Here is an 18,589-nt window from a genome sequence, read left to right on the forward strand (position 1 = left end):
TTAACGAAGTTTGTCTTAGTTCCTATTTAGTGTACCAAACTTTCAGTTCTTCCTAGTCTCCCTATGATCCTTCTAGGTGGCATCGGTTGATTTTGCCACATAATCAAGAAGTAGAATATAAATTTGCATCTACATCAACAGTTACAATCTCTGCCCGATTACCGCTCAAAATGTGTATGAAATAGGAAATACTGAACGCTTATTACACTAACCGAGATTTTTTTTATTGTTAAACTAAATAAGAAAGCAGACAAACTTCGTTGCATTTTGGACTCATTAAATTTGAAAGCAGGCATAGATAGAAGCTATAGAACTTTGTAGTAAAGAAAGGAACGTTATTGACCGATTTAAGTTCTACAACATCCATTTTGTACATTATATTGAATACGGCATCCTAGATGATGACATTTTTAGAGGCCTCATAATTTAATCTTGAATTTTCGAGCCTTAAAATTAGCTTAAATACAGGGAGATCAAAAATTGAGAAATGAGAACAAATTCGCTTACCACAGTTGCAGGAGAATGTATGCCGAAAAAGGGAACGATATCTACTTGCAACCAGTTCTCAACTGCAGACCCCACCACAGCACCAGCCACGAGACCCCCTATAGTTATCACGGTGGCCTTCCCTGAACACAGACAGATTACGCGATATTTAAAACAAATTCAATCAGTAATTATCGACAGGTTCCATGATGTAGAAAATGCTACATTCATCAACAAGAGTTCCAAGGACTCATTATGCTTCACACATAGATGATGATGATGATGATGAAGAGAGCAATCTAATTGCTTTGTTGTACGCAAGGCGGCTTAGGGGCTGTTTTCACCATCACTATTAGGTTAAGCGCTAACCGGGTGAGAGTGCGGTATGGGTCAACACTAATCACTGACTAAGAGTCCCTTCCTTAGCTTAGCATGTTAGCATCTCGGTCGGCATCATGGACTAGTGAGAGGGGGTTGTTAAACATCAGAAATATCTGACTAGGTAAGCGCCTTTTATCTGGCAAAAGTGATAAGCAGGTAGTAGTGGCTTTTACTTTAAATTTCTCCCCATTTTAGTACTGCCATCATTGGATTACAATTACAACAATTTCCTTTCGCGGATGTTCTCATGAATTGGAACATTTCATTTTTTGACAAGTTGTTAAGTTAGAATTACCTACTTGTCGTCTCAATAAACAAATTGATGGACTTAATCCGGGTTCAGTATATTCGTTTATTATCTTTAATAGAAGCATTCTAGATATTTGAGAAGTACTCAAATATTTTCCTAAAACCATGTCAAGTCAAACATTGCAATTTCGAGAGGCAGGAGTGCTATTTATTACTCCATCCGTCCCAAAATAAGTGTCCATATTTCTATTGAAGTTTGTCCGAAAATAAGTGTCCACTTTCAAAAAAAATCATGCATAGAAAATAAAGTCAAGAAGCGAGAACTATCATACCTAGCTTAACATTTCGTTTGGTCATGAAGTATAATGAAGCCCCAAAACTAGTTGCCAAGATAAGGCCTGGAACATCAGCACCTGAAAGGGAACCCACTGGAGAAGAGGCACCATTAACATAAGTTAACACAGCTAAAGCTCCATAGACTCCTGCCTCGATGCCCAAATCACGGGCAGATGGTGCTTCTACTGAAATGGGTGGATTTTTCAAGGCACCTTGCACCCACTGAGGCATTGATCCCATTTGAGGAGTATTTACAGGTTTAACATCAGCATAACGAATGCTACTATTTACAACTTTCCCAGCTCTCCTCTGTGATAAGCTCTGCATAAGCAGCATGTCATATGCGGCCTCCACCTGGAAAGTATTTAGACTATATTAGTAAGTTGGAAGCAATCACAATGAAATATACCGGCTTAACTTTTTCTTAACTAAAACCAGTTTTCAAAAATCATGAACATCGCAAACTGCTGGCTATTGATCAATAAGCGTGCGTTTGGTACATGGATGGGACAAGATGGGCAAAAGTGAGGTAGACGGGTAAAAGAATTGTGGAAGGCTTTAAAGTTTTAATATGACATGGATAGTTTAGTAATTTACCAATCTTGACCATCACCAGGATTTTTGTTCCACCTATTTTGGTGCGACATTTTTTTGTCCCCTTCACATCTTGTCCTGTCCTGGTCTAATGTCACGCCAAACGAGGGACAACATGTTTTTGTACTGTCTTGCCCCACATACCAAACACACCCTAACAGAAGTTTCCAATTTCAATGGGGAATCAATCCATGAACATCATTGTTTCCATGTTCAATTAGGAACCTATCCATTAACATTATTCTTATTGTTATCCCCTCTATCTGAAAGCTTTAACTCTTGCAAACTTAAGCTTTGATGAATGGTTATAGAATAATGGACCTTATGACACAATTGTTCTATATTTTTTAATTGGTTCAGCTCAGTTGCATGGGTCATCAGACATTCTTGAATCGATTATCAATTCTCTAAGTTCAGAAGTCAGGAGTTTAGCAACCCATGTGCATTACGATCTGGTATTATACTCTTCATGGGCTAGGTTGAACATGAACGTGAGCTTTAAACTAAAATTGCTGCTAGGATAACTAGCTGTCAAATTACAAGGTTCATATAAGTTGATGACTTTCACCTTTTCCTTTTTCCTTTTCCCTCATTTTGTTATTAAAAGTAGATAGATAAATCAAAGAATGCTTTCCATATCAATTTATGGAATCCAGGCAAGCCAATTGTAGGGGTCAGCTGGTCGGAACATAACATGGTAACTTGCAATTAGGTAAGAGAGGGAAAAGAATAAGTTTTCCAAATGGATTCTACTTAGGTTGGGTTTATATACTGATAATAGTTTTTTTTTATGCTCAGGCATTTCATTGTAAAATTTGTGAGTTGGCAAAACACACTAGTATATCCTTTCCAATCAACAATTAAAAAAAACATTGTTTCGCCATTCTCTTTTGTTCACTGTGATATCTGCCGTCCTTCAACTGTTCCAAACATTCTTGGGTCTATATGGCTTGTCACATTTAAGATAAATAGATATTGGATGTGACTATGTGACTCATGTTGTTCTTAATTTCATGTCCATGATTGGGAATGAGTTTGGTATGAAAATAAGGCATTTCAGTTCAAATAATACTAGTGATCACTTCAATATGATTCTCTCTCTGTATTCAGAAAGACAACATCATTCATGAGTCATCTTGTGTTGAAAAAAGAACTGATACCTCTGTAAGTACACTATAGCCATGTAATTTCAACATAATGTTCCAAAACGTTATTGGACAGATGTGGTCCTCACATCAGCCTATGTCATAAACAGAACAGCTTCAAGAGTCTTAGAATCCAAAAGCCTATTAAAAATTTCTACCTCACTTTCAAGACATCCTATCATCATTCGGCCTCACGCGTATTTTTGGGTAAACATCATTTGTCCACGTTCATGGTCACATTGAAAGAAACTAGATCCTAGAGCTCTCAAGTGTAATTTTAATGGATAAACACTCAAAAGGATCACCAGGTCATCATCCATAAAGTAGGAAACTATATGTCAAAATTGTTGAAAACAATCTGTTGTTCTCTACGCCTTACGTCTGGGGGGAGTTGTCTATAATTGCAGAACAAGGGCTTGATCTATCATCTGGCATACCATCATCAAAACCGAGTCTCCTACTCACAACTCTCATCATTTGCATCCTCAATCCATATAGTCAGTAGTCAAATAAAAGAAGTCTGGACAAATTTTGCTAATTTTTTTATTTGATCAAGTGTATGCATGTCAGGGAGCCCATTGTTGCAAGTGATAGTTGGGCTAGGGTAAAACTCACCCCCAAGAGCTAGCTCAAAGGAGAAGGGCGCCCAAACAACATATATACATGTATCTTGACAACCTAGAAATGTGGGACAAATATTCACTTTAACACCCTCCCTCATGAATAGCATGCAAGCCAGGACCCAAACAAACTAATAAAATTATCACATCGGCTGCAAAAGCCCGGTCTGATACCAGGATAAATAGGCTTAGGTAGAATTCACTCCCAAAAGCTAGCTTAAAGAAGAAGGGTCCCCAGACCACATATACAAATATATGTATCTTGACAACCTGGTGATGTGGGACAAATACTATTTCAACAGTAACAAGGAAAGAACTGAACCAGGCTTTGGAAATGAGGCAAGCACTATTAGCCAAAATTCTCCTCCCTCACAAGAATCTAAACCCCATGATCCTAAGTATGAGCCAACCAAAAGACCCTTATAGCTCATTATGTTGTCCTTTCAGAACCTGTACCAATCTCGTAAATGTTACCATTCATCCTTAAACACAATTTCCATTCCTAACTCATTGTCTAAGACATTATCCAAAGAACAGTGGCGACTTGCCATGCGAGGCGAGATGGAAGCACCTAAAAAGAATGAAACTTGGGAGTTGGTGGAATTGCCTAAGGGGAATAAACGTGGTGTTCGTTGTGAAGCTTTAAAGTGGACAAATCCTAGAACACTATAAGGCAAGACTAGTTCCAAAGTGTACACACAAGCATATGGGGTTAATTACCAAGAAATATTTGCTCTGGTATCAAAGATAAATGAAATACAGATTCTGTTATCTTTAGCTGCAATTTTGATTGAGAATTAGAGTCATCTGATGTCAAAAAAATGCTTTTCTACACGATGAATTAGAAAAGCAGTTGATGAGGGCTTGTAAACCTATTAGAATGTTTCCTTAGTGAGACAACTACCTTCTCACCATCCCTTGAAATGTTCAAACTCTGTTTTTTCCAAGAAGATGCAATTGACAAATATTTTCCTTTTCAAATGATTACTTGAATCCACTATCCTAAGTTTTGACTTAGATGATTGTTCCCTATACTAGGCACCAACTAGCCACAGTTATGCACTTCATATCATTAAAGATTATAAATAATGTGGAGAAAGATAAAGAACCTTATCTTTACTACAGAACTCACAAAATGCACAAAAAGGGCTTGAGAAGGAAAGATGTATGTAACAAAACAAATCCCCCAATAATCCTACCAACAATGGCACTCCTCGTTGATAGGTCTATTTTCTGAAGGTCTATGCTGCAAGCAGGGAGTTATGCTACTTGATACTTGCACATGTGCATGGGGCGTTGATCTATTAAAATGGAGTTTCCATCCATTGAAATTCATGGTAGACTAATGAAGCTATACTGATCAGGATATCAGGTAGTTCTGAAACCAAGTGGTAAACCACCTTACGCCAAGTATGACATCTGGGATCCAGCTCTTGTTGAGCTCCCTTAAAGTAAGCTAAATTAGTCACCCAAAATACTTCAGTAATCAAAAGAGCAAGGACGGTGCAATGGTTTGATTTCTAGAACGCCTACTTCACAGTTTAAACTCAACTAGCTACCTCAGATAAGCCAAAAACCAAACATGCCCAATCATAGGCCTTCAACTCAGTTAGTTAACAAAAGGAAAACAACATTACATTATTATATCTGGTGCTAAGAGACACTATCAGCTATAAGTTGCCAATATCACTCAGGCATCACCAACAAATATCTGTAAGTAATCCGTAAATTATTACGTAGATGCCTAGAAAATCTAGCATAACGCAATATCTTATCTCAACATGATATAACTCTTTTTAGAATAGAATTAAAGTAAAACGATTGAAATAGTGAAGCACAGAACCCAGCCAATGTCCCTTATGCAATTGGTAAACACAAGTATTAAGTAGATAAAGTGCTGAATACCGAAATGCAACATTTTTCCACCATCAACCTGACTGGTTAAAAAACTTTAGGCTCAAATACCAGTGACTTCTCAAGATTCACCATTCAATATGTGCATGAACGAAGAAAATGGCCAACATCATCATATACCATAAGCATCTTTAATGAAGTTCAAGCCCAAATCATTAACTTTAAGTTTCTTTAACTCCATATTTGTTCTAATCATAGTTCCCACAGTCGTGTCAAATTAGGCAAAAACCACATAGCCCTAATTTAGAATTTAAATGTGATTCAATCCAATATACCATCAAAATAAGCAAGTTTAATCGGAAATCCTAAAAGATAAGAATAACTTTCACAAACTTGCAATAAAAACTAAGAATATTTTCAGAAACTTTACAAGTAGAAGTATAATTAAAATCTAATACGATCGTAGGAAACTAAAATTAACCTGTGCAATCGACTCTTGGTCGTCTTTACAAGCAGCTAAAACCGAATTCTTAGCTCGGAGTATATCATCAAAAGAAGCTCCTTCCGACACGCCTAACAAATTCAAAGCCGTCTCAAGAGACATCTCGAACGACGATTCGTCGGCTGCCGAACCACCGCCGGCGGCGAGGACAACGAATCTTGATAATGAGGTGCGGCGAGAAGAGGATGATGTGAGGCCCAGTCCATCTGGCTTGAATAATTTTCCAACGGCGTGGTTGGTGGCGGTGGTAAATGAAGGTCGGTGAGGGGGGATTTGACCGGCGACGCCGAGTAGGGAGGCGCGAGTTGGACGGGCGGAGAGAGGAGTGGTAGCCATACGTGGACGAAAAATCGGTTGGTTGTTTTTGTTCGAGTGGGTGGGTGTGTGTGATTGGTCGTATCGTAGAGTAGAAGGGGGACTATTTTGCTTCCAAGTTAAAGCTTCTTAAATTTCGTTAAATATCCTCCGATCTATTTTTTTTAAATAAATAAATAAAATAAAAACTCTTTTAAATTAAAATTAATTGTTATTACTTTTTTGTAATACTTATGATTTATGAATGGAAAATAGGTCAAAATTTTAGTTTTATTTAATTTAGAATATTTAAAAAATAATTTTACAATGAAACTAAAAACAAAGTTTTGAATTTTATGTTATGGACTAAGTTGGACTCCCGTAAAAATGAAAGTTATGATGAGAAACGTGAGAATGGATCTCCACCATTGGATCAATCCTAATTGAAGATCAACATTAATGAGATGCACGAGATACACATGATGAATACTCACTGTACCTGCTATTCTCTCACGATCCTTCGTTGTTTATCCGGTAAGCATCTACAGATAAAATTCAATCATATCACTTGCCTTACCAGGTACAATTCTAATTTATCAAAACGGCATCATATACAATATTTCAACCAATAAGCGCTAACTGGGTAAAAGTTGTTATTCTTACTTATTGGTTAAGGCTATCAGTCATTGTCATTGTTTTTACCAGGTAAAATTATCAGTTTTTATCATGTTGATCCGATAAAGTAAGTGACTCGATAAACACTTTTTGTAACGTTGATAATCGGCTCTTTACAATTTAACACGACGTTTTGTTTTTAAAGTATATAATTTAATAGCTATTTTATGTGTTATATAATTAAACTCTAAGTTACCACATGAACTTTAATATTTTATTACTAAACTATAGCAAAAAAAAAAGCCATATTATTATTTGAGTGTAAATAATAAAATATAATATGTAAATGTTACCTTATTAAATTCAATTTTTTATATTATTATTAAATGATGTATATTTACTAAATTATATAGTTAAATACGTGTTAAAAGTTATAAAATAATTATTGATATTGAAATAAGAGCAATTTGTAGTTTTATACGTGTGTAATTGTAAAAATAAGAAAGTTCAATTGTAAATATTTTTTTTTATTGTGAATCATGGGATAAAGGAGAGCGCGACATGTGTTCCTGGTTGTCCATATTCATCATGAATAATGAACGTGAACTATTCATGATGAATAAGTTGTGAATATATGGGATACATGCATGCTCTTTTTTGTCCCTTGATTTACAGAGAAACTTAGATTTTTAATTAGACCCGTCACTTACAATTAGGAAAACCATTGGTTTTGTAACACCCGTGTTTTTGGAAAATTTAATTTTCATGGGTTTAATGTGTTATCTGATGACCATCAGACGTGTTACCAAATTTATGTGCATTTTATGATTTAGAGCAAAGCTGGATGGTCAAAGTTTAATAAATCGAAGTTACTTAGATATTTCAGGTATAAAACCCCGGACCTCCTACATTTCATCTTTCAGGTCATTCAAAGAGTTCGAGGAGGAAGAGAAATTCATTTTCTTGCAAAAATAAACTGTGTCAAGATTCAAGAAAGAAAAAGTTGGTGTTGGTGGATTGAATAGTTTGCTTGAAGATTGGAACTCATAGTCACCATTAAAGCTTCCATTTGAGCTCAACCAAGGTGAAACTCCAGAACTTAGGTTTCTCCTTTTTGATCAAAATCTTGGATTCACGGTGTTGGGAGCTCAATGTTGGAGCTGCATGGGTTGTATTGTATCTATTTTTAGTAGATACAAGTTTAAAGAACACATTTTCTTCTTTCAAAAGGTTTAGCCACGTTTTTGGGATGCAGTGTTCATTTTGGTTGTTGTCCAGATCTTGTAAAAATCATAATTAATCGGTTTGAGGCATGTTATATCTCTGGAACCATTGAGATGTCCTCTGCTACAAACTATACGTTTTGAGGACTTTAAGTTGGTCAAAATCGAGTTTAATAGAACAACTCTGAATTATGACAGGGTTAAAATAGTGTACAAATATTCATATAAAATTGGTTCTAAATCCGTTGAGGGTGATTCTTAATGGGTTGGAATGGTCAAAAGATTGTCTAAATATTTTGTTTAAAGTTTTTTCATTGATTTAGTGATTACGCATGGTTTATCTAGGTAGCAAGAACATTATGCAAGTCGGATGAAACTGAGTTTAACATAACCTAGCAAGGTGAGTTTCAAATTGTTTAAGAAAACTTTGTACATGCCAAAAAATGTGTATTTTGGAGTCTTAAAGTGTTTTTCTTAAGATTCAGCAAATGTTGTTGGTTACTTGATGAAATTGCATCTATTGCACATTTGGTTTTATAAGATCTTGAGAAGTACGTATATGTGAAGTTTCTTTGGCATTTTGATAATAAATTATTAAGTGTGTGGATTTTGATGATTTATTTCTCATATGAGATTATTTGATGTTAATGCATAAATCATTCGAAACGGTTGAGTTTGTTAGGTATATTTTGGGTATGATTACTTATTAGGAAATGCTTCGTGAAGCTGTGGTACGTTTTGAGATTTGCCTAACTTTTGAATCGTTAATAAAGAAATTCAAACTTTTAGGGCATAAGTTGTATAAACATTGAGTATTTGTATTTTATTTGTTTATATTGACTTTTATTTGATAGTCAAACAAGTAGTTGAGTTATTAGCTTAGTTTGATTCAGATGAATTTTGAGGACATTTATCCGGTTTAATTTGCTCTATGTCGAGCTTTGAGAATTATACGCAGTTATGACATTTATTTGGAATTTACATGTTTTGAATGCATTGGTCATTCAATTAGAGTCATGTAATTTAGACTATAAGTTATACTGATAGTTACCATGCTTATCCGGTAAACGCTTAATCGATAAGAATTCAAGCTCAATCTTCTAATTGATGATTAGACAAAAAAAAAAAAAACTTTAATTTCATGGTAAACTAGCCCCATGGTTTGTTTCAACACATTATCATGTTTGATTATTCAATAATGACAAGGGAGAGGGGAGGACATGAATGATGTGAATCCATTTGATTGGTGGACATGTAATACATAAATTGGATTTTACAGCAAGCTGTTGAAAGAATTCTCGAAAGTTTTAGGATTTTAAGTTGATACAAGTAATTTAATAATTTATCAAACTTTGTTCCACCCACATCGGTGGGACAGAAAAATACTCATTTGTCAAGCTCGAGTCATGTCCGGTCTCGATCTAATTTCATGCCAAAAATAACACAAGTTTTTGTACTGTTCTGTCCCGTATACTAAATGCACCATGGGGCACAACAGAGCATGTTTGTCGTTTAAACAAATTCAAAATGAATAGTCTATGCCACAAACCATTAAGAACGCATCTATCGTATCAGTTCCAGAAAGGGACACAACATAAAATGTAAAACCATAGTCTCAAATCAAATTAACCACATCGAAACTCGAAAGTCTGATTTTCTGATAAAGAGAATAAATCGAGCGATAACCCAGAATTTAACTTTAACATCTTGAAAATATTCATACGAACACGAAAACAAAAGCTTACCTCGATGATTGCTAGAACGATTCTGATTCTGATCCTGATTAAAAATCGTCATCGTCTTCCTCAGCAATATGCTTGGCAAGTTCTTGTTCCTGTTGTTGCCTCTCTCTCCTCTTTTCGGCACTTTCTTTCTCCTTGTGGGAGTTGGGAGGGAACCGAAGGGCACGAACTGCCTCGTTATGCATATTTAGGCAAAAAGCAATCCTGGAATTGAAGGCGAGTTGTGGCTCATTTGTGGAATAAATGTCACCGGTTTCTTTTGACACCATCCATCCGTTTGCATGATCAATTGTTGCATCAATGGCACCATCACGGATTGCCTTGGACACGATGCTTTCGGCATCGGCAACGGGGTTCGGCGAGTCGAGTCTCAACTTCTTTGCAATGTCAACAAGCGAGATACGGGAGTAGGAAATGCTGATGTTGCGGAGTCCGGTCCTTATGACGTTGTGGCGGAGTCTCACAATCAAGTTGTTGGTTCGGTCTGAACTGAAAGTGGTTGAGAATTTCTCGGCTACATTTTTAAACAGCTCTAGATCTCCGATTCTAACAGCCTGAAAACCAAGAACTTGTGTGTCACAAAACCCGAGAACATGCCTTCGTGTATATAGACCGACAATGGATAGAAATATAGAATGACTGCTAATTATTCTATTTTATTGAATTAAGGTAAGTTTCGATATGCTTGATATCATGTTATTTGGATAATGGAATTGAACCTAACCAAAGGGAAATATCTTTGACCTTGACCGATTGTTGAAGCAAAATAGGGCAAGCATGGTGCACCAAGGCTCGATCAGCTTTCAGTGACTCGAATAGATGACCTTTTAGCCATCAAGAAGTAACAATACTAGTTGCACCAAGGATTGACCCATTGAAGCAAGTTTCATACGAAATAACATATCTTGTAAAAAGATACTCCCCCTCTCCCAAAATAAGTGTCCCCGTTTCTAATTTTTAATTTGTCCAAAATAAGTGACTACTTTCAAAAGCAAGTGCTCACTTTCCAATTCTACCCTTAATTATGAGAAGGAGAAATTAATTACTCCCTCTATTACTAAGGGTAAAATTGTCATTTAACACAGTTCTAAAATAGTATGCATTTTTCATTGTGGACATTTATTTTGGGACGAGATGATGGGACCACTAGAGTTCAAAAGCGTAACTGGGTGTTGATAAAACTCACTCACATTCGTCAGCTCAAAGTATGGCCTCAAGGCCTTCTCCATGCCTTTTTGCATGAAGACGGTTCGTTCAGGGATCTCTCCTAGAAGTAAGCGAACAATCACAGCCCACTTATTGCATTGAACTCGGAAACCAAGAGCAGCTACAGGTGCTTTACGAGCAGCTTGAAGAAGGGATTCCTTTGCATCAGTGTACTCCAGCTGAATTGTTCTAATTTTGCCAAGGTAAAAGAGGTAGCGGCAAAACTGAAACAGAGAATAAAGAACGAAAGAGCAAACAAAAGATAAAGTTAATTAGACGTTCACCCAAGCTCAATTTCACATGACTTGTTAAAGAATAATCATCGGTACAGTAGACGAAACTTGACCACTAATATTGATTGACTTCCATTGACCTTTTGCTAACTTGGTCAACATCAGCTAGTTTACCTAAAGTCTGATCTGATTGATGGTGTTGATGGAGCACCTACCTGGTCAGCATTATTTATTTCAGTTACCAGTCAGCACAAAATGATAAAGGTATTTTGTTGGTAAGCACTTGCTACTGGTAAACAACCATTTCCAATCAGCACTTACCCAGTTAGCGCTGACACAATTTATGTTGGTAAACGTCCCCTAAGTCCCAAGTAATACGCTGATTCACAAACTAGTGTCGTTTTTTACACGGATGCTGGTGCTATAAAGTATGGCCCATATACTAATGGCCTTGGATGCGAAATGACACATTAAAAGAACAAAAACGCAAGATAGGAACAGAAAGTTCAGGTTTCTCGTAAAGAACATGCCAACGCCTTTCCGTAAGACTAAAACATCTAAGGATCATAAAACCAACAACTACTTGCCGTAAGTTGTGAACCAACAACCCCGTTCAGATTGGAAGCCTAAAACTGAGCTTTATAGTCAATGAACAAATTAAATGCTATGTGTTTCACGTTATGGACAACTTCGCAAGCTCACACAATTCATAACTAGAGATGAGGGATACAGCAGCATACTTTCCAAATGGACAACAATATAGGTGACTACCAAGTATCATAAGAAACTTTAACTGTTGGACTGCTAGGGTTTGTTTGGAAGACAGACGGGATAGGACACGACTGGATGGGACAAAACTGCATGGGTAAGAGTGAGGTAGGCGTGAAGGTTTTAGGGTTTTAATTTGACATGGGTAGTTTAGTAATTTACCAATCTTGTCACGTCTTAATTTTTGTTCCACATATTTTGGTGGGACAAAAAAATTGTATTTTTGTCCCACTCTAAATGTCGCACCGAACGTGGAACAAGTTTTGTTCTGACCTGACATGTCTTGCAGACCAAGCGCACCCCTACAGAACCATACTGTGCCACAACTAATATCTTCCTTTTTTTCTAAATAAATGCAATATCACACTCTCAGGTTCCATAACTGGCAGGTGGCAAGTAATTATGAATGAGTTTGAACTATGATATCATGAGAGTGCACATGCCCCAGAAAAAAGGTCACACAAACAAGTAGTTGCTTATCTATCTAATTGAAAAGCAGAAAGGGGAATGGAACACGTCCCACTTTAAAGTGAGTTTACATCCCCCCCCCCCACATCAAAAGCAAAATAGGTAATCAAAAGACGTAAATGATGATTCAGTCAATTTCAAAGAATACCTGTTGATTTGAATGAGCTTCAAAACGTGGTGCCTTTGACCTCAGCTTTTCCGCTTGATCATACAAATTGTAATGAAGGTAATTGCGAAGTAGCAGGTTGAGGAGTGTTTCCTGTGTATCAGAATCCCAAATTGATGGTCAAAGGTATCCCCAAGAACTACTAACAGCAACAAGAGAAGAAACAAACCTGCCCCAGCTCATCATGGCGCAATGTAGCAACCCGGTGCAGAGCAAGAAGATTACTGCAAATAAATGACATGGTCTTAATTGTGCAGAACGAACTAACAGTCTAACAGTACTTGATTACATGCTATCTCACAGTAAGTTGCCCCCCCCCCCTCTCCCTACTTCACTGAAGCATTGACAAAAAAAGAGTAGAAACAAGTATAGCACGCACCCCCGAATTTCAGAGAGGTCGCCAGTAAGTTCGTAGCTAAGAGAGTAATAGAAGTAGAGTCTGGATGCCAGAACATCAACTGTTCTCCTGTTCAAGTTCTTTAAACGGGCAATGCTTGCCGAGGAACAAGCCTTAGCCTGCATGATGAGTAAAAGTAAATAAGTGATGTTCCTCAACCAACAATACAGCCTAGAACATGGCAACATGCAAGCCTAAACAACCATATTAAACATGCTGACCTCACTGTATTTTTTCTGATCAATCAGGAATATCAGCACAAGCAAGTAGCAATAAATCTCGAGCTCTGGAGAATGCTTCACTGTAGCTTGAGTTGCAGATGATGCGGTATCAACTTCCATATCATTTTGATCATCCTTTACAGAACATAAAAACAACGTCAAGGCTAGAGATAAGCTAAGATTTATCAATGGTAGTCCAGCTTTTTCTTTCACATTTCCCATTAAGTAGTTAGGCCAGAAGTCCTTTCTATACTAAATGTACCCCTATTGGGAATCAATTTACAGCTTAAAAGGTTAGAGCTTAGCCTTGTAATAATATTAACACTAGACCGTCCGTTCATACGGGACCAAATTAGTTAAGGACATATGCTTGTTAATTGAGCTCAATAAGTCTGTAAGTGGAAGCCAAACTTAACAGTGTTTATCATTATCCATACGCTAGATGTGATAACTTATCCTCTCAACATCAACACCAGATGGAATTAATGAAATAAGATCGGAAATAGTCTTTCACTTCACATACCAGATAGAGATTACTTTTTCGTATAAAGCCATGTTTCATATAGAAACCTAGAACAATTGCATCCTTCCTCCAATTATATCATCTCCTATCGCAAATACTTTTACTACATCTCCTTAAAGTTCATTATTGAAAACTTTTATTCAAGTAACAAGAAAATCATCTTATGTATGCCTGATAAATTCATCACAGCGAAGCAAGGAGAAAAGTTTTCAACAAGGGCTGCAGCTCTGTATGAAGCAAGCCTCAAAAACAAAAGAAGTCCTCGGTTTGGCTGTTTATAAATAATGCTCAAGTTTTATCAGTTTCATAACATTTTGGCAATCCTCCTGGGCATATCAAATGACATGATCCAAAATTGTCCAGCTTTAGCTAGTTCGAATCAGGGTTTTAGAAAAACTCCCTCAATATACATTCTTGTTCCCTAACCTATAGATACACTGTTGAAATTATAGAAAATAAATGCAGAAAATAGAATGAATGACGGTAATACATACTTTACTCCATTCATGATTCATGAAATTTAAGAGCCTTAAAAGTATCAAGCTTGAGTCACTACAGGAAGATCTGAACTTGACCAAACCCTATATCAAGCTCACTCAAGCACCTTGTGATAGATACAAGTTTATTTGCAACCAACAAGCAACGATGGAGGTTACGCCTCCCTTACAACAGTTATAGTAGTATTCCTCAAGCATATCCCAGATGATGTTATTGTAATTATTCTCTTTGAAATTTCAATGTCACTATCCACCACACTACTTCTTTAGAACAACAAGCCTTATCAAGAACTAGTTGAGATACTCTTAACACCTAAATCTCTATAAAATCTAGAGAGTTGAAAGCCTAGCATATAACATCCTTCTATGCACTCCCACGTAAGGTGCCTTCCTTAGGTATATTCTACTCAATCTTGGTCAACCTCTACCTCTCCAAACGGACGCCTGTTGGTACAAGTCTCTTCTACTAATTGATGCTTCAGAGGTCTACCTTGGACATGAGAAAACCATCTTAACAGGTGCTACCTCAATGTCTCTTCAAAAGGCATCATTCCAAGATTCTCTCATATAGTTTAGTCATAATATTGTACCTTGAAGCATTTATTAAGCAGCATAGGCATCCTTTCTTGACATACCCTAAGAAGCTCTCTGAAAAATTAGACTTTGTGTTATCATCCAGAAATGTTACATTTCATGCATTCAGGTTTGAATAAGCCACATTGATTTCCTCCACTAATCCACTTACTTAACCCTTTCTTTTTTCGTGTGTGTTTGGATCATCAGGAACACCCTAAGGGGCTTGAGAAGAATCAACTACAGGACATCATACTTGGTGTATGCAGCATGTAAGCAACAAAGGTTGAACCAGATAATCATGTTGTAATCTCACGCAAACTTATGTTTGTTCCTTCTCATGAGTGATTACCAAGTTTGCCACCATCCTTAATGTTACCTCATAAGAAGTTGAAAAGTACACACTGAAACTTTCTAGACCCATTTTTGTAAGTTGTCTAAACAATTTAAATCCAATCCACTTCACTGAAAGTCATAGGTGACAACATATGATGGATCGCATCTGAGTTCTTTAGATTGTTTTCAAGTCCAAAATGTTCTATTACAACTTACAATTACGGAATTACCAAACCATATTCATGTCAATTTAATGGAATTAACACGAAATTCATAAACTAAAAATAATATACAATATTAAAGAGACATAGGCTTTCTTTTCTATCACAGAACATCCATTTCAAGTTTTATTTCTATAACCTCACAAGTGGGGAATCGGGATACAACCACTCATGTTTCTCAATGTTCACCAATTGATTTGTATCTACTATATAATTGACGAGTTGAACATCCATAACTAGTCATCAGAAAGCAACTATCCTAATGTGAGACAGAATATCTAGGTGGGCATGTGCTAACTGTTTCCTTTCTATTTAGTACATCAATTTATAGGCTGAGCTCATTAGGAGCTATATTAGTTGTATGCATCAGCATATACCATATAGTTTAAGAAACATATGGATATAGTAATTCTCTAATGCTTACAATCTCACCACAAATCCAATTTACCTCTGGGTTTAGCCCCTTATGCAGGTATTTACCCTAGAGAGATATTCCCTTCCATTTATCCATGAAATCGAAGAAAAATAATGCTTGAACATGTAAGATGCTAAGATTCCAAGTAAAGAGACACCTTTCAACTAGGCTATCAGCTAGAGCCACTGAGTCCCAATTCAGGTGATTGCGATTTGCTCAAGCGTCTCATCTTGGACATTTGGTCACAAATTATACAAAAGAAGCTTTTCTAGATAACACTACCATTTTTGTTACTTCTCAAGTTATTTCTTCATCATCATTTTCCACTTTATAAGCACTTCCCTTGATCACAATTCACACATCGCTAAAATGCAAGGTCTTTGGTATTAAATTTTCCTGATTTGCAAGCAAGTACAATATGCAGTCAACTGCACATTGACATCATGCATCACAGTGAGGTCTTCTCAAAGATAGGGCAGCACTTCCGAACCTATGCCAACCAGCAGTGCAAGTACACAAAATCCAAAAAGAAGTACAAAATCCTTCTAAGGCTACCCATTGCATATATTTATTGACAAGAAGTCACAATGGCTCTTAGTGTAATCTCATGAGGTGATGCCATGTACTAAAAATTGTAGTGGCTGCCTACCGGCTATGGCTTTACAATCAAAATATATTAAACTTGCACCTGGCATTAGGATGGATGACCAAATAGTACAAAAATTCAAATGACGTAAAAGCTAACCTTTGGCAGATATGAAGATAGCCGAGTGTGTGTTTCAGATCCAGGTGCAAGAGCAAAATTGAGGAACGAAGAAACCACGGAAGCCTTTAACTTCCTCCTCAATGCAATTGTCAGCCTAACAGCCCTCAAAATCCGACGAACTTCACGAGCATAAGCTCCCGCCTCAATCAATGCCGCAATTTCCTTCAAATCTGAATGTCAATTTGACAAAGGTTCCGCACGAAAATCCAAAGTTGTCAATAACTCATGCTTTACTTTCATCTAAACACTAAATAAAACAAGTACCAGCACCAATTCATTCGATTGATATCAACAGTCTTTAACATCCAATGCTCATAAACACGGATTCGAAACTAACTCGTCCGAAAACAATATCAAATGAAGATAAATTAAATGATATACCAAAAATAGACAAGATTTCATCGACCCTTACTCTGTAAAATAGGAGTGGGGGATGAAACGGAATTCGAAGGAGCTGCCGGGATCTGCTGCTCTTTCATCTCAACATCCTGAGTCATTCTTTTCTGTAAAATTGCAATCAATTTATACAAGATCAAAAACACCGAGCAACAAACATCAAAACTTCATGAACTCGATTCTAACCCTAAAAATACCTGAATGAAGATCTATTGCAATCGCTCGATTTTAAAGCTTTTGGAGCAATCAGCAGGGGAATTAGGGCAGCTTTTGCCCCAAGTTAAGTCTGGTTTCATTCTTTGAAGTGTTGTTATTTACACTTTTAGCCCCTATACTATTGAAAAAGGATAGATTGGGTCAGCTAATTTTCAAAATTTGCTCCATGTCAGCCCCCAACAAATAACCATTCATTATGGTCGTTTTAACGGGTTTGTGAACATAATGATAGTAGGAGTATCAAGGGATGAAAGTCAATTATGTCAAATAAAATTAATTAACATATGATTTGGTGGGTCCTTATAATGCCTACCGGATGTGTTTCATGTTCTAACCGAATGTTTGTAAGTTAAATCAGAGCAGTTAAATGTATGATCGGCTAAAAATCTGATTAGTTTGTCAAATCAATCAGCCCAACTTAACAATAACACACCTAATCACCGTCTAATACAATATAACACCCAACCCCTTCCCCCTCTCAAAATGTATCAGGTATATTTTAATGTTGAAGCTATAAGTGGTGTTTGGTTCGTAGATGGAATTTAAATGTTGAATTTCTTTGGTTATATTTTATTTCATCGTTTGATTCATTCTTTTTTTTTAGGAAAAGGATCTTTAAAATCCAATGAATTCCACAAATAAGGGTTCGCTTGATTTGCAAGATTGTTTTTGAGGGATTTGGTTTATATGGAAGAATTTAGATTTGGATTTGATTGGATTTAGAATCATTTATTGTGTTTAGTTTGTAGGATTTGGAATGGATTTGAAATCAGTTCCTTTGTACGTCATGTTTGATTTGTAGGATTTGGATTGTGATTTAATTTTATAAAGAATTGCAACCCAACCACTGTCTGCACCACCCACAATCTCCCTTTCATCCCAACCCTCCTCCTTAACTCATCGTAAACCATCCCTCCCGTCAACCTCAACACCCAATTCGCAAACCCACAACTAGTAGCTATCACTCCCACCATCTCCATATTCACTCAAAATCTATCATAAAAATACTCTGGAATTATATTATCCATCGTCAATTCCACTCCAAAGCAGAACTTGTATGCTAATCCCAAAACCCAACCTCAGTAATTCGTTATTCATATGGAGCCGGCGAAGGCGGCGACGTCGGTAGTTTCGACGTGGTGGGGG

The 18,589-nt window shown here is 36.7% G+C and overlaps 2 protein-coding genes across 2 annotated transcripts; both read right to left on the reverse strand.

Moving 5' to 3' along the window:
• Positions 1-307: 307 nt before the first annotated feature.
• Positions 308-6,582, reverse strand: LOC112527734 (protein CHAPERONE-LIKE PROTEIN OF POR1, chloroplastic). The gene is made up of 3 exons (XM_025138518.1): positions 6,147-6,582; positions 1,449-1,806; positions 308-629 (listed from the first exon to the last, which is right to left on the reverse strand). The coding sequence occupies exons 1-3, from the start codon at positions 6,501-6,503 to the stop codon at positions 454-456; spliced, it is 891 nt and encodes a 296-aa protein (XP_024994286.1). The 5' UTR covers positions 6,504-6,582; the 3' UTR covers positions 308-453.
• A 3,257-nt stretch (positions 6,583-9,839) lies between these two features.
• Positions 9,840-17,492, reverse strand: LOC112527475 (probable 26S proteasome non-ATPase regulatory subunit 3). The gene is made up of 9 exons (XM_025138156.1): positions 17,425-17,492; positions 17,244-17,334; positions 16,811-17,001; positions 13,501-13,635; positions 13,262-13,398; positions 13,052-13,106; positions 12,865-12,975; positions 11,232-11,471; positions 9,840-10,595 (listed from the first exon to the last, which is right to left on the reverse strand). Exons 2-9 carry the CDS (start codon positions 17,326-17,328, stop codon positions 10,083-10,085), a joined length of 1,467 nt encoding a protein of 488 aa, XP_024993924.1. The 5' UTR covers positions 17,329-17,334; positions 17,425-17,492; the 3' UTR covers positions 9,840-10,082.
• Between the last annotated feature and the right edge of the window lie 1,097 nt (positions 17,493-18,589).

This window comes from Cynara cardunculus, assembly GCF_001531365.2.
Source record: "Cynara cardunculus var. scolymus isolate 2C chromosome LG 15, CcrdV1, whole genome shotgun sequence".
NCBI lineage: Eukaryota > Viridiplantae > Streptophyta > Magnoliopsida > Asterales > Asteraceae > Cynara > Cynara cardunculus.